General features: G+C 41.1%; 1 protein-coding gene across 1 annotated transcript in view; it reads left to right on the top strand.

Moving 5' to 3' along the window:
* The window catches only part of BUD13 (BUD13 homolog), a 138026-nt gene that overhangs the window by 87236 nt on the left and 26586 nt on the right, over positions 1-24204 (top strand). The window contains exons 6-9 of the mRNA XM_053691378.1: positions 4364-4635; positions 12966-13065; positions 13742-13880; positions 13973-14151. Coding sequence (XP_053547353.1) covers positions 4364-4635; positions 12966-13065; positions 13742-13880; positions 13973-14151 — 690 coding nt within the window. The remainder of the gene's footprint in view (positions 1-4363; positions 4636-12965; positions 13066-13741; positions 13881-13972; positions 14152-24204) is intronic.

The raw sequence follows: 24204 nt of genomic DNA, 5'->3' as shown, positions 1-24204 counted from the left end.
ACGTGCATGCTCCTGAGCGCCTTTCTGTGTACTTAGGTTTAATCTTTAACAAAGGATATCAAGATTTAATAGAAGTACATTGAAAAGTTGTTTAAAATAGCATGCTCTGTCTGAATGATGAGTTTAATTTTGACTGTCCTTTTAACTAAAAAAATAGTTGGTTTACTTTTCATTTTCTGCATTGCACTGAGTGTACCCACAAACTTCAGATCATTCTCAGCACCTGAATAACAGGCTTTTAACATTGAACCCGCTGGCAAATTTATAGGGACATTGTACCGTAACATTCTCCTTTTTATTGTGTTCTCAGGGATGTATTTTAGCTGATAGTCTATTCAATTGTTTACAAATCCTTTTACCTTTTTGTCTGTTAAAACCACCACCTACGGATAGCTGCAGTATTCTCTATAGAAAAGCTACATGAGGCAGGAGCAGAAATCAGCCTCCCAGGGAACAAGTTCTACAAGCTTATTTAAAAGGGTCAAATAAAATACAGATAATGTTGGATGTGCAAAACTAAAAGTGTGAAAAAATTTATAAATCTGTTGTGCAATATAAATGTGCAAACAAAAGATATCCTGAGTGTACATTCAACACTTAGATTAAACTAATAAAGAAATATACTTTCATATATTCACAAACAAGAAAGACAAAAAAAGTCTGTGTGAAAAACAATAAATCACAAAGTGAAATACTGAAATGCATATACTTATGCAGTGAAAATCTGTGGAAAAGTCCCAAAATAGATTGTGGGGATTATTTCAAATCTTCAACAAGAAAGCGGGAGCTTGCTCCTTCCAAAGCTTGATGGTAAGTCAAGTAAAGCAGAGCTAATAAATGATGAAAAAGAAGGCAGTGCCACAATAGTGCAAAAATCAGTGTTTCAGGATACAAACACACACAGATAACATCATACTCAGAGTATCAGGCACTTGAGAAGTGCTACAATCGCCTGCTGGACCTTTAAAAGCTGTCCAGATAGTTATCCCTACAGCACACAACTCCGTCAGCTGGAAAACTTTCACAGGCTCCAAAAGGCACTGGTCCCCACTATCATAGTCTTGTGTGTTGCTCTAATGGGAAAAATAAACTCATCTGCTATGAGCCCAATATGTGATCAATCACTATATCAAAGTGAGATACTGGAAGTAGTTAAAAAGGGTAAGATAGTCGTGATAAAAAATTCTTAGTTAAAACACAGGCTTTAATAAAATCAACAAGTATATCAACGAGTTTCTCGGTTGTTAATGAACATTTCATCAGGTGTATACATTACAAATAGAAAACACAACTTATAAACCCTACTCAGCATCTAGTAAAACTAAGAGCCTATGCGCAAAGGTTCACTATCGTAAATGTGCTGTCATTCATGATAATGGGGCAAACCGATTGGATAAAACTCTACCAATACAAAGTGAGATGAACATTACAAACCCACTCCATAGAGATACTAAACAATGTGTCGCAATGCGCGAACGCAGTTGTCCCTACGTTACAAATTTAAAAATATAGCAGGACGTGTAATAATAAAATGTATATTACAATGTGATTAAGAAAACATGGATATAACTATATGTAAATAGTGAACTTCATGCATTGCTATAGATGAAAAACATCTAATATGACCAACTGTCAGAAGTTCAAAAAAACGGATTAGCCGTTATAAACCTAAACAATATATATATGTAATATACCCCTGGGAATTAAAGATTGAATAAAATTCCAGGTGCACTCCATAAGACTATATCAGCAACTGCCGGGGTGCTGCGTAACACATACATGCACAGTTCAATTTACTCAATACTGAATAAAACCGCTGCACTCACCGGTCTGAATAATTTTATTCAGTATTGAGTAAATTGAACTGTGTGTGTGTATATATATATATATATATATATATATATATATATTGCATTTGAGGTAAAAGACCGCAGAGTAAGAAAAGTGTGTTATCTTTGCAATCCAACTAATTGAATGCTGCCATATAGATGTGTTCATTTAAGCCAAAGGGATTAATGTTCTTTAATTTCCAGGTCCAGAAAGTCTCCCTTTGTCTCACATGGACAAATCTATTCCTACCCCATCTCTGGGTGATCTGTTCTATTGGAAAAATCCTAAAGATATCCAATTGACCACCATGGCACCGAGCTCCATGTCTGGGTACACTATGATTGACTAAAGTTTTTTTGAGATTCCTAGTGTGTTCACCCCATCTTTTTTTCAAGGGTCTTGAGGTCCTCCCTACATACTGAATGCCACATTTGCATTCCACCAGGTAGACCACAAAAGCAGAGTCATAAGTGGGATTTGATCTCAAATTGTTCCTTTGTTAAAAAAAAACTAAAACCTGTCCTATTGCCATATGTTTAAGCACAAAGACCACAGTTATGTCTATTGCATTTGTAGAAACCTGGTTTTCCCAATACTGGACTGATCTTGCTATTGGTCATTTTATTACCAGAAATTGTATTCATTACCACCTTACTGGGTGCTAATTAGTTTTTTAAAGTGGGCTCTCTTCTAAATGTACAGATTGGATTTTCACCTATAATTTATTTGAGCAATGGATCACCTTGTTGTATAAACCGATCATTTTTAAGAATCTTATTAATATCTTTATGGTTATTGCTAAGTTGTGTAATAAAGTTCAGTGAGATATAATTTCTCTAAAAATCTATAAGGATTTCAGATTGTTCATCGTAAGTACCCAAATTTGTACAGTTTCTACATATTCTTCAGAATTGGTTAAAAGGAATATCATTCTTCCATGGCTTATGGTGATTGCTATTATAATTTAGATAACTATTTGTGTCAACTGATTTGAAAAAAGTTTGTATATCTAATGTCACTTAATGTATGTGTTTTTTTGTTTTTTATCCATCTATATTGGCTGTATGTATTTGATCTGTTTGATGATATAGGTCCATTTTTATTATTAGTGTTGTTTATAGATTTTGGCTAATGGGTTTTAGCCAGGTTAGTTCTGCCTTGACTGTACGTTAAGTTTCTTACTCTGGGGTCTTTTACCTCAAATGCAATACATATAAATGAGTTCAGTCATTTTTATAATCTCTTCTTATTTCTATGATTGTATTCGATCTTTGATTCCCAGGGGTATATTTCTTATATATTGTTTAGGTTTCCAACGGCTAATCCGTTTTTTTTGTTTGTTTTTTTTACATCTGACAGTTGGTCATATTAGATGTTTTTCATCTACAGCAATGCACGAAGGTTCACTATTATATATCAGATTTTACATATAGTTATGTCCGTGTTTTCTTAATCACATTGTAATATATATTTTATTTTTACACGTCCTACTATTGCGGTAATTTTTTAATTTGTAACGTTGTGACAACTGCGTTAGCACATTGCGATACATTGTTTAGTATCTCTATGGAGTGGGTTTGTAATGTTCATCTCACTTTGCAATGGTAGAGCTTAATTTAATCGATTTGCCCCATGTAATGAATGACAGTACATTTCCGATAGTAAACCTTTGCGCATGCGCACTTAGTTTTACTAGACGACAAGTAGGATTTATATGTCGTGTTTTCTATTTGTAATGTATACACCTCATGAAACGGTCATTAACGACCAAGAAAAGTGTTGTGATCTACATGTTGATTTTATTAAAGTCTGTGTTTTAACTAAGACTTTTTTTTTTTTTTATCACAACTATTTTACCCTTTATAACTACTTCCAGTATCCACTTTGATATAGTGATTGATCACGTATTGGGCTCATAGCAGACAAGCTTATTTTTTCCATAAGAGCAACACACAAGACAACGATAGTGAGGACCAGTGCCTTTTGGAGCCTGTGAAAGTTTTCCAGCTGACCCAGTTGTGTGCCGAGGGGGTAGCTATCTGGACAGATATTAAAGGTCCAGCAGGAGATTGTAGCACTTCTCAAGTGCCTGATACTCTGTGAGTATGATGTTATCTGCGTGTGTTTGTATCCTGAAACACTGATTTTGCACTATTGTGGCGCCTTCTTTTTTTTCACCATTTCTTATTTAAAAGGGTGTTCCTGCAGATAAGCATTTGTCTTTTTAACCATTTGTTTATGACAAAATATAGATTTAATATGTGTAATTGCTGCAATTTCATATGCGTAATAGAAAGTTTTTGAGTACAAAGTCCCTTTTAAACTATAGGTGCACCGTGCATGTCTGATGGCGCACACTGCTTAATAAATTGATCCTTTTTAGATCTGTGATGGTTGTTCTGTAATAAGGGTCAGTTTGTGTTAGTAATTTGCTAGCACCTCAGTACATAGTTTTATTTACAGCAAAGCACTTGTAAAGGGGGGCTACATTTTAGACTTTTTATTAATATTTTTTTTAAATAAATATTCTTAGGGCAAATGTCTGGCACTTCCTCACCTCGCCATGGCCAGAGCAGGGGCTCTGATTCGGACCTGTCTCCCCCACGGTGTGCCCAGAGGCGGGGCTCTGATTCGGATCTATCTCCCCCACGGTGTGCCCAGAGGCGGGGCTCTGATTCGGACCTGTCTCCCCCACGGCGTGACCAGAGGAGGGGCTCTGACTCTGACCTGTCTCCTCCTCGGGGCAAAAATGGAAGAATGAGGCACCCTGAAGATGTTTCCTCTGGGAGAACAGGAAGGAGCTCTGTAAGTCATGCTACTGCACTAACGATAATAGGTGATGGGCATTAACATTAAACAATACAACGTGACTGCATGTATATATGTCTATGTGCATGGATGTGCGGGTGTATAGGTGTGCGCATGTGTATATAGGTGTGTGCATGTATTTATATTGTGCGAATGTATGTGTGTGCATGTATGTATAGGTGTGCGCATGTGTTTCTGTCTGGGTGTATGGCTGTGCACGTATGTATAGATGTGTATGTATGTGCGCGTGCAAGTATAGGTGTGCACGTGTATGGATGTGCTCGTATGTATAGGTGTGCGCGTATGGATGTGCACGTATGTATATGTGCGCATTTATGTGTGCATGTATGTATAGGTGTGCATGCTTGCGTGTATGGATGTGCAGTATTTTATAGTTGTGCTATTGATATTTATTCAAATACCTCATAATTATGTTTTATTAATTTGATTTTTTTTCTTACAATTGCTGCTTCTTTACTTAGGGGGTGACTAGGAAATAACCCCTAATTGTGGACTGTCTCCCATTCGCGATTAAGTTGCCCCACTTGCTGATTGTCTAGGGTAAAATAAGGGGGAATTGTCACTTTGTGGGTCACTGAAGTAAAGATAGAAAAAGCAAGCAAGTGAGATGAGCAGTAGAAAGATTGAGGCAAGTGGGAGAGTAGAGAAAGTAGGGGAAGTGAGACAAAGGAGGAAAGGGGGGTCTGATCTAGCAGAGATAATAACGTATGCACAGGATTCTCACCTGCTGGGCTGTGTCCTACTTATTCAGATGAACTTCCTGATGGTGCGGCACCGAGGGGTCAGTGGGGGACAGAACTACAGAGAGTGTGGGGAGTAAATAGAAAGTGTGAGACAGATGGTGACCTGCAGCTCTGCGCAAAGTCATCACATCTGCAGGGTATCTTGTTGCACAGTATCTTGTTAGACTTGCGTACTCTATAAGCATACCCTATAAACGTACAGTATGGGGTTGATTTATCAAAGGCTTTGCCAGCCTTCGTCCCCTATGTCTGCAGTCCGTATTTATGAAGCATCGGTCATCAGACCGCTGCTTTCCTAACCAATTTCTGCTCTTGTCCGACTGGGGAGATTGACAGTTACTGCCCGCGCGTGGGCAGGGGGTGGGGTTGCAGAAGAGCGTAAAATTGCATATTTGTGCAATGTTGAATTCTGGCAGTGGAATTCAGCCCGCTAGAGGCGAGCTGCGGTGGATAGGGGCGCACATATATGCCCCTGTCTGCCATAGCTTTATAAATTAACCTCCTATAAGCGTACTCTCTAAACATACACTATAAGTGGACTCTATATAAACATACACTAAGGGCTAGATTTATCAAAGCCATTCTCCTTTAATTCTGTCCAAAACAGCTCATACAAACTGATTGTCCTATTCATCAAAGCACTCTGCACCTATAATTGCTCAAATCTGAAAGAAACTTCTTTGCACTCAGCGTGCATTCGCCTAGGCGCACAGGCGCGCTCCCCAGTCCTGCAATTTACATTAGTAATAGGCGTAATTTAACAGCCCGGCCTACAAATACGCCTAGTTTCTTATTTATCATTGCTTTGCGCCAATAGGGAACTGCAATTTCGGCTTCAATTGCGTGTTGTATATTTCGCCATGCAGACTGAGGCGAACACCATTATAATAAATGCTTTTACATCTTGTGTTGCAGTACTTTCGTCTTTTAACTAATTTTTCAAAGGCTCAGCGCCAAGAAAAGACTGTTATTGCCAGAAATTTGCTCTTCCACTGGCGCATATGGGTACCAACAGTTATATTTATATATATATATATAGATCGATATTTTAATATATTTATTTCTCTTGTTAAGTGTGTTCAGTCCACGGGTCATCCATTACTTATGGGATATATTCTCCTTCCCAACAGGAAGTTGCAAGAGGATCACCCAAGCAGAGCTGCTATATAGCTCCTCCCCTCACATGTCATACCCAGTCATTCTCTTGCAACCCTCAACAAAGAAGGAGGTCGCGAGAGGAGCTGGAGTTTTTACTTAACTAACAAAAGTTTGTTATTTTAAATGGCACCGGAGTGTGCTGTTTTTCTATCTCAGGCAGTATTTGGAAGAAGAAACTGCCTGTGTTTTTTTTCTATGATCTTAGCAGGCGTAACTAAGATCCACTGGCTGTTCTCGACATTCTGAGGAGTGGGGTAACTTCAGAAACTGGGAATAGCATGCGGGGTCCTCCGCAAATGAGGTATGTGCAGTACTTTATTTTCTGGGAATGGAATTGACTAAGAAAATACTGCTGTTACCGTATGATGTAAGTACAGCCTTAAATGCAGTAGTGGCAACTGGTATCAGGCTGATAAATGTATGCGCAGTCGAGTTATTTTCTAGGGACTAGAATTTGACTGAGAAAATACTGTTAAAACTGAAATAATACTTAAGCCTTATCTGCAGTGGTAGCGACTGGTAGCAGGCTTAGTGATAGCTTTGCATGACATTGGAAAATGTTGTTTTTTAATAAAACGTTTACTGGCATGTTATTTGTTTTTGTGAGGTACTTTGGTGATAAATCGCTTTGGGCATGATTTTTTTCCACATGGCTAACATATTTTTCTGCATGGAAACCGTTATATCAGGGCTCCCACTGTTGTGATAGGAGTGGGAGGGACCTTGTTTTAGCGCCTTGTTGCGCAGTTAAAATTCTTGCAGTGTCTTCCTGCTTCTTCCTCCTTGATCCAGGACGTCTCTAGAGAGCTCAGGGGTCTGCAAAATTAATTTGTGAGGGAGGTAATCAGTCACAGCAGATCTGTGACAGTGTGGTGACTGTGATTAAAAGCGTTAAATCTTAATTGATATGTTTTATCCGTTTTGGGTATTGAGGGGTTAATCATCCTTTTGCTAATGGGTGCAATCCTCTGCTAATAATACACTTCTTGTTAAGAATTGTTTAATTATATCTGTATTTTTGAAGCGCTGCAGCGTTTTTTATATTGCTTGTAAACTTATTGAAAGTGATTTCCAAGCTTGCTAGTTTCATTGCTAAGTCTGTTTAAAAGTCAATCTGTACCGATAAAGAAACTATCACCAGACAACGATGGGGAAGTTATGCCGCCTAACTCTCCTCACGTGTCAGTACCTGCGTCTCCCGCTCGGGAGATGCGTAGGATTGAGACGCCAAGTACATCTAGGCCCTTACAAATCACTTTACATGATATGGCTAATGTTATGAAAGAAGTATTATATAATATGCCCGAATTAAGGGGCAAACGCGATAGCTCTGGGTTAAGGACAGAGCGCGCTGATGACACAAGAGCCATGTCTGATACTGCGTCACAATTTGCAGAACATGAGGACGGTGAGCTTCGTTCTGATCCGGGGAGACCGGATTCAGAAATTTCAAATTTTAAATTTAAGCTTGAGAACCTCCGTGTGTTACTAGGGGAGGTATTAGCGGCTCTGAATGATTGCGACACGGTGGCAATTCCAGAGAAATTGTGTAGGTTGGATAGATACTATGCGGTACCAGTGTGTACTGACGTTTTTCCTATACCAAAAAGACTTACAGAAATTATTAGTAAGGAGTGGAATAGACCCGGTGTGCCTTTTTCCCCTCCCCCGATATTTAGAAAAATGTTCCCTATATACGCCACCACACGAGACTTATGGCAGACGGTCCCTAAGGTGGAGGGAGCAGTTTCTACGTTAGCCAAGCATACCACTATCCCGGTGGAGGATAGCTGTGCTTTCTCAGATCCAATGGATAAAAAATTAGAGGGTTACCTTAAGAAAATGTTTGTTCAACAGGGTTTTATATTGCAGCCTCTTGCATGCATTGCGCCTGTCACGGCTGCAGCGGCATTCTGGTTTGAGTCTCTGGAAGAGGCGATTCGCACAGAGCCGTTGGATGAGGCTTTGAGCAAAGTTAGAACCCTTAAGCAAGCTAATGCATTTGTTTCAGATGCCGTAGTACATCTAACCAAACTTACGGCTAAAAATTCCGGATTCGCCATACAGGCGCGCAGAGCGCTCTGGCTTAAATCCTGGTCAGCGGATGTAACTTCCAAGTCTAAGCTACTTAACATTCCTTTCAAAGGGCAGACCTTATTCGGGCCCGGCTTGAAGGAAATTATTGCTGACATTACGGGAGGTAAGGGCCACGCCCTTCCTCAGGACAGGGCCAAACCAAAGGCCAAACAGTCTAATTTTCGTGCCTTTCGTAACTTCAAGGCAGGAGCAGCATCGACTTCCTCCGCTCCAAAACAGGAAGGAACTACTGCTCGTTACAGACAGGGTTGGAAAGGCAACCAGTCATGGAACAAGGGCAAGCAGGCCAGAAAGCCTACTCCCGCCCCTAAGACAGCATGAAGACAGGGCACCCTATCCGGAGACGGATTTAGTGGGGGGCAGACTTTCTCTCTTTGCCCAGGCTTGGGCAAGAGATGTGCAGGATCCCTGGACGTTAAAGATTATATCTCAGGGATACCTTCTGGATTTCAAAACCTCTCCTCCACAAGGGAGGTTCCATCTTTCGAGGTTATCGACAAACCTAGTAAAGAGAGAGGCATTTCTACAATGTGTACAAGACCTCTTAATCATGGGAGTGATCCACTCAGTTCCGCGATCGGAACAGGGACAAGGATTTTACTCCAATCTATTTGTGGTTCCCAAAAAAGAGGGAACCTTCAGACCAATCTTGGACTTAAAGATCTTAAACAAATTCCTAAGGGTACCATCGTTCAAGATGGAAACCATTCGAACCATCCTACCCATGATCCAAGAGGGTCAATATATGACCACGGTGGACTTAAAGGATGCTTACCTTCATATACCGATTCAAAAAGATCATTATCGGTACCTAAGGTTTGCCTTTCTAGACAGGCATTACCAGTTTGTGGCTCTTCCCTTCGGGTTAGCCACGGCCCCGAGAATTTTTACGAAGGTTCTGGGCTCACTTCTGGCGGTACTAAGACCACGAGGCATAGCGGTGGCTCCGTACCTAGACGACATTCTGATACAAGAGTCAAGTTTTCAGAATGCAAAGTCTCATACAGAGATAGTTCTAGCATTTCTGAGGTCGCATGGGTGGAAAGTGAACGTGGAAAAGAGTTCTCTGTTACCACTCACAAGGGTTCCTTTTCTAGGGACTCTTATAGATTCTGTAGAGATGAAGATTTACCTGACGGAGTCCAGGTTATCAAAGATTCTCAATGCTTGCCGTGTCCTTCATTCCGTTCCAAGCCCATCAGTAGCTCAGTGCATGGAGGTAATCGGCTTAATGGTCGCGGCAATGGACATAGTGCCATTTGCGCGCCTGCATCTCACACCGCTGCAACTATGCATGCTCAGTCAATGGAACGGGGATTACTCAGATCTGTCGCCTTTGCTAATTCTGGACCAGAAGACCAGAGATTCTCTTCTCTGGTGGTTGTCACCGGTTCATCTGTCCAAAGGAATGACCTTTCGCAGACCAGATTGGATGATTGTAACAACGGATGCCAGCCTTCTAGGCTGGGGAGCAGTCTGGAATTCCCTGAAGGCTCAGGGATCGTGGACTCAGGAGGAGAAACTCCTTCCAATAAACATTCTAGAATTAAGAGCAATATTCAATGCTCTTCTAGCTTGGCCTCAGTTAGCAAAACTGAGGTTCATCAGATTTCAGTCGGACAATATCACGACTGTGGCTTACATCAATCATCAAGGGGGAACCAGGAGTTCCCTAGCGATGTTGGAAGTCTCGAAGATATTTCGCTGGGCAGAGTCTCACTCTTGCCACCTGTCAGCGATTTACATCCCAGGCGTAGAGAACTGGGAGGCGGATTTCCTAAGTCGCCAGACTTTTCATCCGGGAGAGTGGGAACTTCACCCGGAGGTATTTGCTCAACGGATTCGTCGTTGGGGCGAACCGGATCTGGATCTCATGGCATCTCGCCAGAACGCGAAGCTTCCTTGTTACGGATCCAGGTCCAGGGACCCGGGAGCGGTGCTGGTAGATGCATTAGCAGCCCCTTGGGTTTTCAACATAGCTTATGTGTTTCCACCATTTCCGTTGCTACCTCGGCTGATTGCCAGGATCAAACAGGAGAGGGCATCGGTAATTCTGATAGCGCCTGCATGGCCACGCAGGACCTGGTATGCAGACCTAGTGGACATGTCGTCCTGTCCACCATGGTCTCTTCCTCTGAGGCAGGACCTTCTAATTCAGGGTCCTTTCAACCATCCAAACCTAATTTCTCTGAGGCTGACTGCCTGGAAATTGAACGCTTGATTCTATCAAAGCGTGGGTTTTCGGATTCGGTTATTGATACATTAATACATTTACCATAAGATTTGGCGTAAATATTTATATTGGTGCGAATCCAAGAGTTACTCATGGAGTAAGGTTAGGATTCCTAGGATATTAGCTTTTCTACAAGAAGGTTTAGAAAAGGGTTTATCCGCTAGTTCGCTAAAGGGACAGATTTCAGCTCTGTCTATTCTTTTACACAAACGTCTGGCAGAGAATCCAGATGTCCAGGCCTTTTGTCAGGCTTTGGCTAGAATTAAGCCTGTGTTTAAAGCTGTTGCTCCTCCGTCGAGCTTAAACTTGGTTCTTAAAGTTCTTCAGGGTGTTCCGTTTGAACCCCTTCATTCCATTGATATTAAGCTTTTATCTTGGAAAGTTTTGTTTTTGATGGCTATTTCCTCGGCTCGAAGAGTCTCTGAGTTATCTGCCTTACATTGTGATTCTCCTTATCTGATCTTTCATTCAGACAAGGTAGTACTGCGTACTAAACCTGGGTTTTTGCCTAAGGTTGTTTCTAACAGGAATATCTAGATTGTTGTTCCATCATTATGTCCTAATCCTTCTTCAAAGAAGGAACGTGGTCCGTGCTCTGAAGTTCTACTTACAGGCAACTAAAGATTTTAGACAAACTTCTTCTCTGTTTGTCGTTTACTCTGGACAGAGGAGAGGTCAAAAGGCTTCGGCTACCTCTCTCTCTTTTTGGCTTCGTAGCATAATACGTTTAGCCTATGAGCCTGCTGGACAGCAGCCTCCTGAAAGAATTACAGCTCATTCCACTAGAGCTGTGGCTTCCACCTGGGCCTTTAAGAATGAGGCCTCTGTTGAACAGATTTGCAAGGCTGCAACTTGGTCTTCACTTCATACTTTTTCCAAATTTTACAAATTTGACACTTTTCGCTTCTTCGGAGGCTGGTTTTGGGAGAAAGGTTCTACAGGCAGTGGTTCCTTCTGTTTAATGTTCCTGCCTTGTCCCTCCCATCATCCGTGTACTTAGCTTTGGTATTGGTATCCCATAAGTAATGGATGACCCGTGGACTGAACACACTTAACAAGAGAAAACATAATTTATGCTTACCTGATAAATTTATTTCTCTTGTAGTGTGTTCAGTCCACGGCCCGCCCTGTCTTTTTAAGGCAGGTTCTAAATTTTTTAAAATTATAACTCCAGTCACCACTGCACCTTATAGTTTCTCCTTTCTCGTCTTGTTTCGGTTGAATGACTGGATATGACATGTGAGGGGAGGAGCTATATAGCAGCTCTGCTTGGGTGATCCTCTTGCAACTTCCTGTTGGGAAGGAGAATATATCCCATAAGCAATGGATGACCCGTGGACTGAACACACTACAAGAGAAATAAATTTATCAGGTAAGCATAAATTGTTTTTTTGCCATCTTAAATTATCAAGATATATCAAAAGCATCACAGAAACATTATATAATCTAAATATAAGCTAAATATTAACTTTAAAACACTTTTTTAATAATCAAAACATGGCGGCGTAAATATTTATAGGGATGTACTGTGATAAATAAATAGAGTAAATGCTGTTTCCGACAGGCGAAATTTATCATTATTACGCCCCAGCTCGCCTGCACAAAGTTTACCTCTATTTTTAGGATAAATTCAGGCGCACATGTGCGCTTTTCCGGAGGCGAGCTGGGACGCAGTTACAGGAAAAGCACATACAGAGTTCGCCTAGCCTTTGATAAATCTAGCCCTAAAAGCGTACTCTATAAACATACACTATAAACGTACCCTATAATGTACATTTATAGGCGTACCCTATAAAAACATACACCATTTCCTAGCTCCCTTCTCTATAGATTTCGTACGTAACATCCCTGTTCTTATATACAAATCGGTGAGCTGGTGCATTATACTCAACAAGCTAGAGATCAGACAATAAGGTCAGTGTGAACAGATATTATACAATCCATCTCCTGCATCAAAGAATGGCGATATGTATACCCAGAATACACCTGGGCCATATTACTGAAGTGCACTAACCATGCCTAAGTCTAATATTACTGAAATCTGAAAAGTAAAGATTTTGCTTTGCTGTGTTCAGATGCTGTCAGGAGGTCGCGCAGGGCTGGTGTCTGCAGAGGTTCTGAGGGAGGAAAAAAAGGAGCAGAAAATACTACAGAGAGACAACAAACATTTGGAAGGTGAGTAGCTAAAGGACTTCGAGAGGAACGATGCTCTGCTTCTGAATTCTGTGTACTGAGCAAACACTGCTGTAACCTGGTGCTGTGTTTGTGTGCGCGCCCTGTGTGTGTGTGTGCTTTGTGCTGTGTGTGCGCGAGCCCGCCCCTTGCGCTGTGACTCTGTGTCCTGGCTCAATGTGTGACTCTGTGTCCTGGCTCAATGTGTGACTCTGTGTCCTGGCTCAATGTGTGACTCTGTGTCCTGGCTCAATGTGTGACTCTGTGTCCTGGCTCAATGTGTGACTCTGTGTCCTGGCTCAATGTGTGACTCTGTGTCCTGGCTCAATGTGTGACTCTGTGTCCTGGCTCAATGTGTGACTCTGTGTCCTGGCTCAATGTGTGACTCTGTGTCCTGGCTCAATGTGTGACTCTGTGTCCTGGCTCAATGTGTGACTCTGTGTCCTGGCTCAATGTGTGACTCTGTGTCCTGGCTCAATGTGTGACTCTGTGTCCTGGCTCAATGTGTGACTCTGTGTCCTGGCTCAATGTGTGACTCTGTGTCCTGGCTCAATGTGTGACTCTGTGTCCTGGCTCAATGTGTGACTCTGTGTCCTGGCTCAATGTGTGACTCTGTGTCCTGGCTCAATGTGTGACTCTGGCTGCATTATCTATTACATCACAAATCTATATCTTCTAGATGATTCAAAAAATGCACAGACAGTTTTCCGGGATAAGAGCGGGAAACGTAGAGATCTGAAGTTGGAACGTGAGGAACAACGTCAGAAACAGGCAGCTCAAGAGCAGAAGGATGAACAGTATGCTCAGTGGGGTCGAGGGTGAGTGAATGGGAAATGGGGAGACGGAAGAGAGTCAGAAGTCTGGGAGGCTATGTCATGGTACTGATGCTGGGTGGTCACCTCTCATGCAGGCTCGCTCAGAAAGAGCAACAACGTCAGAACTTGGAGCATGCAGCCAAAGAGATACAGAAGCCTCTCGCACGATACATTGATGATGCTGACCTGGACAAGATGCTGCGGGAGCAGGAGAGGGAGGGTGACCCTATGGCTAAGTTCTTGCAGAAGAAAAAGGCCAGCGAGACCAAGAAAGGTGACATTGGCATTATTATCATTATTATTATATTTATGTGTACCCTTCCAGAGTACATAAACTACACTATGTAAACAAAACACCTGATATCTGCCCCAGGGCGAGGATATGTGTATCCTTCTAGAGTACATTAACTACACTATATAAACACACCTGATATCTGCACCTGCCCCATGGTGAGGATATGTGTACCCTTCCAGAGTACCTTAGCTACACTATGCAAACAAAACACCTGATATCTGCACCTGCCCCAGGGGGAGGATATGTGTACCCTTCCAGAGTACATTAACTACACTATGCAAACAAAACACTTTGATATATCCTCGCCCTGGGGCCGGTGCAGATGTGTACCCTTCCAGAGTACATTAACTACACTATGCAAACAAAACACCTGATATCTGCACCAGTGTTCTGTCAGATTCTGCTCGTTTGTCAGAATCTGCTCCCTCTGAGTGCGCATGGTCTGTATGACGTAATTGCATTCCACATATGTTGATTAGGAATGTGTGGAATGCGATTGTCAATCGGCAAAATGCGCACTCAGAGGGAGCAGATTCTAACAAGGAAGTTGTGTTGGATCTTGCTGCCGCTACGAGATGCGCGCATACTCTGTGAAATGTAATCCTGTAAAAATTTAAAAGTGTGTGTGTATATGTATGTGTATGTATATATATATATATATATATATATATATATATATACACATATACAAAGAGGTATCAGCGCACATCCATTTTCCAAAGCACAACATATTTTTTACTGCTGCAAATACATCAAGAGACAACTATTCTTTTTTAAATAATATTGGGAACTTAGTCACACAATATGGCCATATTCTGCTTAGCCAGTCACCACTTTCAAGGTGCCCCAATTCGACTGGTCCTACTCTACAGTCCTTTTGCCACAGAGGGCTGAAACATTCCTGCTTTTACTCTTCATAATAGAATGAGACTCCCTGGCTTTTTATTCACAACTCTATAACACTGTTATGAGCACACCTGAACTTGGGTGGGGTGCTTAAACCAATGGGAGATGGTCAGTCTCCCTGGTAATTTTAAATACAAATACAAAATTTTGGTTTTTTAGCACACCTTACAAAAAGTTTAAATCCACATCTGGGAGTGCTGCCAATATGACCCAGTAATTACACAAACAAAGAAGTATCAGCGCACATCCATTTTCCAAAGCACAACATATTTTTTACTGCTGCTAAAAATTGCCTGCAAATACATCAAGAGACAACTATTCTTTTTTAAATAATATTGGGAACTTAGTCACACAATATGGCCATATTCTGCTTAGCCAGTCAACACTTTCAAGGTGCCCCAATTCGACTGGTCCTACTCTACAGTCCTTTTGCCACAGAGGGCTGAAACATTCCTGCTTTTACTCTTCATAATAGAATGAGACTCCCTGGCTTTTTATTCACAACTCTATAACATTGTTGTATTTAAAATTACCAGGGAGACTGACCATCTCCCATTGGTTTAAGCACCCCACCCAAGTTCAGGTGTGCTCATAACAGTGTTATAGAGTTGTGAATAAAAAGCCAGGGAGTCTCATTCTATTATGAAGAGTAAAAGCAGGAATGTTTCAGCCCTCTGTGGCAAAAGGACTGTAGAGTAGGACCAGTCGAATTGGGGCACCTTGAAAGTGGTGACTGGCTAAGCAGAATATGGCCATATTGTGTGACTAAGTTCCCAATATTATTTAAAAAAAGAATAGTTGTCTCTTGATGTATTTGCAGCAGTAAAAAATATGTTGTGCTTTGGAAAATGGATGTGCACTGATACTTCTTTGTTTGTGTAATTACTGGGTCATATTGGCAGCACTCCCAGATGTGTATTTAAACTTTTTGTAAGGTGTGCTAAAAAAATTAATTTTGTGTATATGTGTATGTGTATATGTGTATATATATACATATGTGTGTGTGTGTATACATGTATACATGACACAGTTCAATGACTTGTAATGGTGATGAAATATACGACAATGAAAGCATATTGTCACATTTCTTTCATGTAATTAGCAAGAGTCCATGAGCTAGTGACGTATGGGATATACATTCCTACCAGGAGGGGCAAAGTTTCCCAAACCTCAAAATGCCTATAAATACACCCCTCACCACACCCACAATTCAGTTTTACAAACTTTGCCTCCGATGGAGGTGGTGAAGTAAGTTTGTGCTAGATTCTACGTTGATATGCGCTCCGCAGCAAGTTGGAGCCCGGTTTTCCTCTCAGCGTGCAGTGAATGTCAGAGGGATGTGAGGAGAGTATTGCCTATTTGAATGCAGTGATCTCCTTCTACGGGGTCTATTTCATAGGTTCTCTGTTATCGGTCGTAGAGATTCATCTCTTACCTCCCTTTTCAGATCGACGATATACTCTTATATATACCATTACCTCTGCTGATTCTCGTTTCAGTACTGGTTTGGCTTTCTACAAACATGTAGATGAGTGTCCTGGGGTAAGTAAATCTTATTTTCTGTGACACTCTAAGCTATGGTTGGGCACTTTGTTTATAAAGTTCTAAATATATGTATTCAAACATTTATTTGCCTTGACTCAGAATGTTCAACTTTCCTTATTTTTCAGACAGTCAGTTTCATATTTGGGATAATGCATTTGATTTAATCATTTTTTCTTACCTTCAAAAATTTGACTCTTTTTTCCCTGTGGGCTGTTAGGCTCGCGGGGGCTGAAAATGCTTCATTTTATTGCGTCATTCTTGGCGCAGACTTTTTTGGCGCAAAAATTCTTTTCCGTTTCCGGCGTCATACGTGTCGCCGGAAGTTGCGTCATTTTTTGACGTTATTTTGCTCCAAAAATGTCGGCGTTCCGGATGTGGCGTCATTTTTGGCGCCAAAAGCATTTAGGCGCCAAATAATGTGGGCGTCTGATTTGGCGCTAAAAATATGGGCATCGCTTTTGTCTCCACATTATTTTAGTCTCATTTTTCATTGCTTCTGGTTGCTAGAAGCTTGTTCTTTGGCATTTTTTCCCATTCCTGAAACTGTCATTTAAGGAATTTGATCAATTTTGCTTTATATGTTGTTTTTTCTCTTACATATTGCAAGATGTCTCACGTTGCATCTGAGTCAGAAGATACTACAGGAAAATCGCTGTCTAGTGCTGGATCTACCAAAGCTAAGTGTATCTGCTGTAAACTTCTGGTAGCTATTCCTCCGGCTGTTGTTTGTATTAATTGTCATGACAAACTTGTTAATGCAGATAATATTTCCTTTAGTAAAGTACCATTGTCTGTTGCAGTTCCTTCAACATCTAAGGTGCAAAATGTTCCTGATAACATAAGAGATTTTGTTTCTGAATCCATTAAGAAGGCTATGTCTGTTATTTCTCCTTCTAGTAAACGTAAAAAATCTTTTAAAACTTCTCTCCCTACAGATGAATTTTTAAATGAACATCATCATTCTGATTCTGATGACTCTTCTGGTTCAGAGGATTCTGTCTCAGAGATTGATGCTGATAAATCTTCATATTTATTTAAAATGGAATTTATTCGTTCTTTACTTAAAGAAGTACTAATTGCTTTAGAAATAGAGGATTCTGGTCCTCTTGATACTAATTCTAAACGTTTAGATAAGGTATTTAAATCTCCTGTGGTTATTCCAGAAGTTTTTCCTGTTCCTAATGCTATTTCTGCAGTAATTTCCAAAGAATGGGATAAATTGGGTAATTCATTTACTCCTTCTAAACGTTTTAAGCAATTATATCCTGTACCGTCTGACAGGTTAGAATTTTGGGACAAAATCCCTAAAGTTGATGGGGCTATTTCTACCCTTGCTAAACGTACTACTATTCCTACGTCAGATGGTACTTCGTTTAAAGATCCTTTAGATAGGAAAATTGAATCCTTTCTAAGAAAAGCTTATCTGTGTTCAGGTAATCCTTCTTAGACCTGCTATATCATTGGCTGATGTTGCTGCAGCTTCAACTTTTTGGTTGGAAACTTTAGCGCAACAAGTAACAAATCATGATTCTCATGATATTATTCTTCTTCTTCAGCATGCTAATAATTTTATTTGTGATGCCATTTTTGATATTATTAGAGTTGATGTCAGGTTTATGTCTCAAGCCATAAAGCTCTTCTAGCTAAAATAGCTAAAGACTTGGAATGCTGATATGGCTTCTAAATCAACTCTACTTTCCATTTCTTTCCAGGGTAACAAATTATTTGGTTCTCAGTTGGATTCTATTATCTCAACTGTTACTGGTGGGAAAGGAACTTTTTTACCACAGGATAAAAAATCTAAAGGTAAAAACAGGGCTAATAATCGTTTTCGTTCCTTTCGTTTCAACAAAGAACAAAAGCCTGATCCTTCATCCTCAGGAGCAGTTTCAGTTTGGAAACCATCTCCAGTCTGGAATAAATCCAAGCCTGCTAGAAAGGCAAAGCCTGCTTCTAAGTCCACATGAAGGTGCGGCCCTCATTCCAGCTCAGCTGGTAGGGGGCAGATTACGTTTTTTCAAAGAAATTTGGATCAATTCTGTTCACAATCTTTGGATTCAGAACATTGTTTCAGAAGGGTACAGAATTGGTTTCAAGATGAGACCTCCTGCAAAGAGATTTTTTCTTTCCCGTGTCCCAGTAAATCCAGTGAAAGCTCAAGCATTTCTGAGTTGTGTTTCAGATCTAGAGTTGGCTGGAGTAATTATGCCAGTTCCAGTTCCGGAACAGGGGATGGGGTTTTATTCAAATCTCTTCATTGTACCAAAGAAGGAGAATTCCTTCAGACCAGTTCTGGATCTAAAAATATTGAATCGTTATGTAAGGATACCAACGTTCAAGATGGTAACTGTAAGGACTATCTTGCCTTTTGTTCAGCAAGGGAATTATATGTCCACAATAGATTTACAGGATGCATATCTGCATATTCCGATTCATCCAGATCATTGTCAGTTTCTGAGATTCTCTTTTCTGGACAAGCATTACCAGTTTGTGGCTCTGCCGTTTGGCCTAGCTACAGCTCCAAGAATTTTTACAAAGGTTCTCGGTGCCCTTCTGTCTGTAATCAGAGAACAGGGTATTGTGGTATTTCCTTATTTGGACGATATCTTGGTACTTGCTCAGTCTTTACATTTAGCAGAATCTCATACGAATCGACTTGTGTTGTTTCTTCAAGATCATGGTTGGAGGATCAATTTACCAAAAAGTTCATTGATTCCTCAGACAAGGGTAACCTTTCTGGGTTTCCAGATAGATTCAGTGTCCATGACTCTGTCTTTAACAGACAAGAGACGTCTAAAATTGATTGCAGCTTGTCGAAACCTTCAGTCACAATCATTCCCTTCGGTAGCCTTATGCATGGAAATTCTAGGTCTTATGACTGCTGCATCGGACGCGATCCCCTTTTGCTCGTTTTCACATGCGACCTCTTCAGCTCTGTATGCTGAATCAATGGTGCAAGGATTACACAAAGATATCTCAATTAATATCTTTAAAACCGATTGTTCGACACTCTCTAACGTGGTGGACAGATCACCATCGTTTAATTCAGGGGGCTTCTTTTGTGCTTCCGACCTGGACTGTAATTTCAACAGATGCAAGTCTCACGGGTTGGGGAGCTGTGTGGGGATCTCTGACGGCACAAGGAGTTTGGGAATCTCAGGAGGTGAGATTACCGATCAATATTTTGGAACTCCGTGCAATTTTCAGAGCTCTTTTTGGCCTCTTCTGAAGAGAGAATCGTTCATTTGTTTTCAGACAGACAATGTCACAACTGTGGCATACATTATTCATCAAGGAGGGACTCACAGTCCTCTGGCTATGAAAAAAGTATCTCGAATTTTGGTTTGGGCGGAATCCAGCTCCTGTCTAATCTCTGCGGTTCATATCCCAGGTATAGACAATTGGGAAGCGGATTATCTCAGTCGCCAAACGTTGCATCCGGGCGAATGGTCTCTTCACCCAGAGGTATTTCTTCAGATTGTTCAAATGTGGGAACTTCCAGAAATAGATCTGATGGCGTCTCATCTAAACAAGAAACTTCCCAGGTATCTGTCCAGATCCCGGGATCCTCAGGCGGAGGCAGTGGATGCATTATCACTTCCTTGGAAGTATCATCCTGCCTATATTTTTCCGCCTCTAGTTCTTCTTCCAAGAGTAATCTCCAAGATTCTGAAGGAATGCTCGTTTGTTCTGCTGGTAGCTCCGGCATGGCCTCACAGGTTTTGGTATGCGGATCTTGTCCGGATGGCCTCTTGCCAACCGTGGACTCTTCCGTTAAGACCAGACCTTCTGTCTCAAGGTCCTTTTTTCCATCAGGATCTGAAATCCTTAAATTTAAAGGTATGGAGATTGAACGCTTGATTCTTCGTCAAAGAGGTTTCTCTGACTCTGTGATTAATACTATGTTACAGGCTCGTAAATCTGTATCTAGAGAGATATAGAGTCTGGAAGACTTATATTTCTTGGTGTCTTTCTCATCATTTTTCTTGGCATTCTTTTAGAATACCGAGAATTTTACAGTTTCTTCAGGATGGTTTAGATAAGGGTTTGTCCGCAAGTTCCTTGAAAGGACAAATCTCTGCTCTTTCTGTTCTTTTTCACAGGAAGATTGCTATTCTTCCTGATATTCATTGTTTTGTACAAGCTTTGGTTCGTATAAAACCTGTCATTAAGTCAATTTGGGGGCTCTTCAAGCTCCTCCGTTTGAACCTATGCATTCATTGGACATTAAATTACTTTCTTGGAAAGTTTTGTTCCTTTTGGCCATCTCTTCTGCCAGAAGAGTTTCTGAATTATCTGCTCTTTCTTGTGAGTCTCCTTTTCTGATTTTTCATCAGGATAAGGCGGTGTTGCGAACTTCTTTTGAATTTTTACCTAAAGTTGTGAATTCCAACAACATTAGTAGAGAAATTGTGGTTCCTTCATTATGTCCTAATCCTAAGAATTCTAAGGAGAAATCGTTGCATTCTTTGGATGTTGTTAGAGCTTTGAAATATTATGTTGAAGCTACTAAATCTTTCCATAAGACTTCTAGTCTATTTGTTATCTTTTCCGGTTCTAGAAAAGGCCAGAAAGCTTCTGCCATTTCTTTGGCATCTTGGTTGAAATCTTTAATTCATCTTGCCTATGTTGAGTCGGGTAAAACTCCGCCTCAGAGGATTACAGCTCATTCTACTAGGTCAGTTTCTACTTCCTGGGCGTTTAGGAATGAAGCTTCGGTTGATCAGATTTGCAAAGCAGCGACTTGGTCCTCTTTGCATACTTTTACTAAATTCTACCATTTTGATGTATTTTCTTCTTCTGAAGCAGTTTTTGGTAGAAAAGTACTTCAGGCAGCGGTTTCAGTTTGAATCTTCTGCTTATGTTTTTCATTAAACTTTATTTTGGGTGTGGATTATTTTCAGCAGGAATTGGCTGTCTTTATTTTATCCCTCCCTCTCTAGTGACTCTTGTGTGGAAAGATCCACATCTTGGGTAATCATTATCCCATACGTCACTAGCTCATGGACTCTTGCTAATTACATGAAAGAAAACATAATTTATGTAAGAACTTACCTGATAAATTCATTTCTTTCATATTAGCAAGAGTCCATGAGGCCCGCCCTTTTTTTGTGGTGGTTATGATTTTGTATAAAGCACAATTATTCCAATTCCTTATTTTATATGCTTTCGCACTTTTTTATCACCCCACGTCTTGGCTATTCGTTAAACTGAATTGTGGGTGTGGTGTGGGGTGTATTTATAGGCATTTTGAGGTTTGGGAAACTTTGCCCCTCCTGGTAGGAATGTATATCCCATACGTCACTAGCTCATGGACTCTTGCTAATATGAAACAAATGAATTTATCAGGTAAGTTCTTACATAAATTATGTTTTTTCATTACCGTGAGTACATTAACTACACTATGCAAACAATACACCCGATATCTGCACCGGCCCCAGGGCGAGGATATGTTTACCCTCCCAGAGTACATTAGCTACATTATGCAAACAATACACCCGATATCTGCACCGGCCCCAGGACGAGGATATGTTTACCCTCCCAGAGTACATTAGCTACATTATGCAAACAATACACCCGATATCTGCACCTGCCCCAGGACGAGGATATGTGTACCCTTCCAGAGACTAGGAGGACGTATTCATAATTCTTGAATCTCTCTCCTGCTCTCTTTTCCTTTCTTTCTTTTTTTCCCCATTTTATTTTTTACATTTTATTAAAGAACAAAGCAATACAAAAACAAATAGTGATGTACAGGATTTAACAGTGTGGCCATCATTACACGTTTTGGTATAATAAAGCACAAAATAATAAGTAAAACATGTAGGTTTCATCTGGATTCTGTATATTCGTCCCATATAAACTTAATAGAATAATATTCGTCTAGTCAATGCTTTAAGGAGTAATTATACTTGTCTAAATAAATGATAAATAAATGATAAAAATAACATAACTTTTTCACTCCTCAAGGGACGGTATTTCTACCTTCATTCAAAATGTAGGCATGAGCTGTTTAGCGCAGTAACATAATAACCAGAAGGTCAAACAGTAGTTTACATAAGATTTTGTGGGTTTTATTAAATAACATAAGGGGTCCTTCAATAAGCTGGTAGATACTTTTCCATCTAAAGGGGATGAGAGTCCACAGCTTCATTCATTACTTGTGGTAATAAGAACCTGGCCACCAGGAGGAGGCAAAGACACCCCAGCCAAAGGCTTAAATACCTCCCCCACTTCCCTCATCCCCCAGTTATTCTTTGCCTTTCGTCACAGGAGGTTGGCAGAGAAGTGTCGGAAGATTCGGAGTAGTCTCTTAAGGAGGGTAGTACTCTTCGAAATGGTACCAGAGTTTTAAGTAGGCCTCTCAGTGAGAGCTTGGGTGAAAGTTAGTCTGGAGATGCAGGGAGAGTCTTTCTGCGAAACCATCTCGACTCATATTAACAGCTCCATAAGCAATCGGTGTGGATGAGTTTCGCTGCCTGCTTTCTACACTCAAGTCCATGTCAGGAGCGATGCTACTACACTGTCACACTTGAGAGGCCGTGTTCTTGTTCCACGGCGTAGATTCCGGTAAGATCCTTTTTATTTTTATACACATAATGACAACGCAGAAGACAGGGTCACAGTGTGATGCCTTTTATCTTTATAGAATCAAGGGTTAACATCCCTAGTAAGGGGATTATTGAACAGGGAGGTTTATACATAATATTGTTTATTGTATCATTGCTGTAATATGTGTGAGATGAGGCTCTGGCAATGGGTGAACTTTAGTTTCCTTCCGGGAGTATTTGCGTGGCTGTTTTGGCGCGTTTTCTCCCTATTGCAGGGACGGTCCTGCGAGGCATTCCTGCTGACCGGGTGTGGCCTACTACTTCCTACTGGGCTGTGAATCGGGTCCTAGGAGGTGGTGAGTGCCCCGGCCATTGGAGGTTATAAAGGTGCCTTTATTTATATTTCTGCTAGTCCGTATCACAGCCGCAAGCTATGGAGGACTCTGACGCGTTAGAGGGGGTACTCCCTCTTTAACTAAGTCTAGTATCTGTGTTTATTGTGAGGAGGTTCCAGTAGATCCGCCTGCTCAACTATGTTCCCCTTGCCTAGATAAGGTCTCAGCTTCTAGAAAGAAGAGAATGTCTAGTACTACTGAGCCGTCCACCTCTGAGGGCTCCCCGTCCCGTGAGGTGCGTCCCCTACATTCATCTCTGAGTACACATGCAGTGCCCCAGGGCATGTCTATCTCTCCGGGGGAAATCCATTGGCTGTCAGTCTTTGCGGATCAACTGCCAACGGCGGTCTCGAAGGTGATCAGTGCCTTACCACGTTCTGCTAAGCGCAAGCTTAGGGTAAAATGTGGTGATCCAGCCCAGGAGTCATATACCCCTACGGATATTTTGGAAAGGTTATCCGCTGACAAGGACGACTGACACTTCGGAGGACGTTCCTTCTGGGTCGGAATCCATGTAATCTAAAGCTCTGTCTGCAGAGGAGCCCGATTTCAGGTTTAGGATGGAAAATTTGCGCTTTTTGCTGAAGCAAGTGCTTGCTACTCTCGAGGTCCCGGAACCAAAACGTCCGGGGGAA

Source organism: Bombina bombina, chromosome 8 (assembly GCF_027579735.1).
Source record: "Bombina bombina isolate aBomBom1 chromosome 8, aBomBom1.pri, whole genome shotgun sequence".
NCBI classification, from domain to species: Eukaryota; Metazoa; Chordata; class Amphibia; order Anura; family Bombinatoridae; genus Bombina; species Bombina bombina.
The sequence above is the reverse complement of the archived record's forward strand: the minus strand, read 5'-3'. Positions and strand labels throughout refer to the sequence as shown.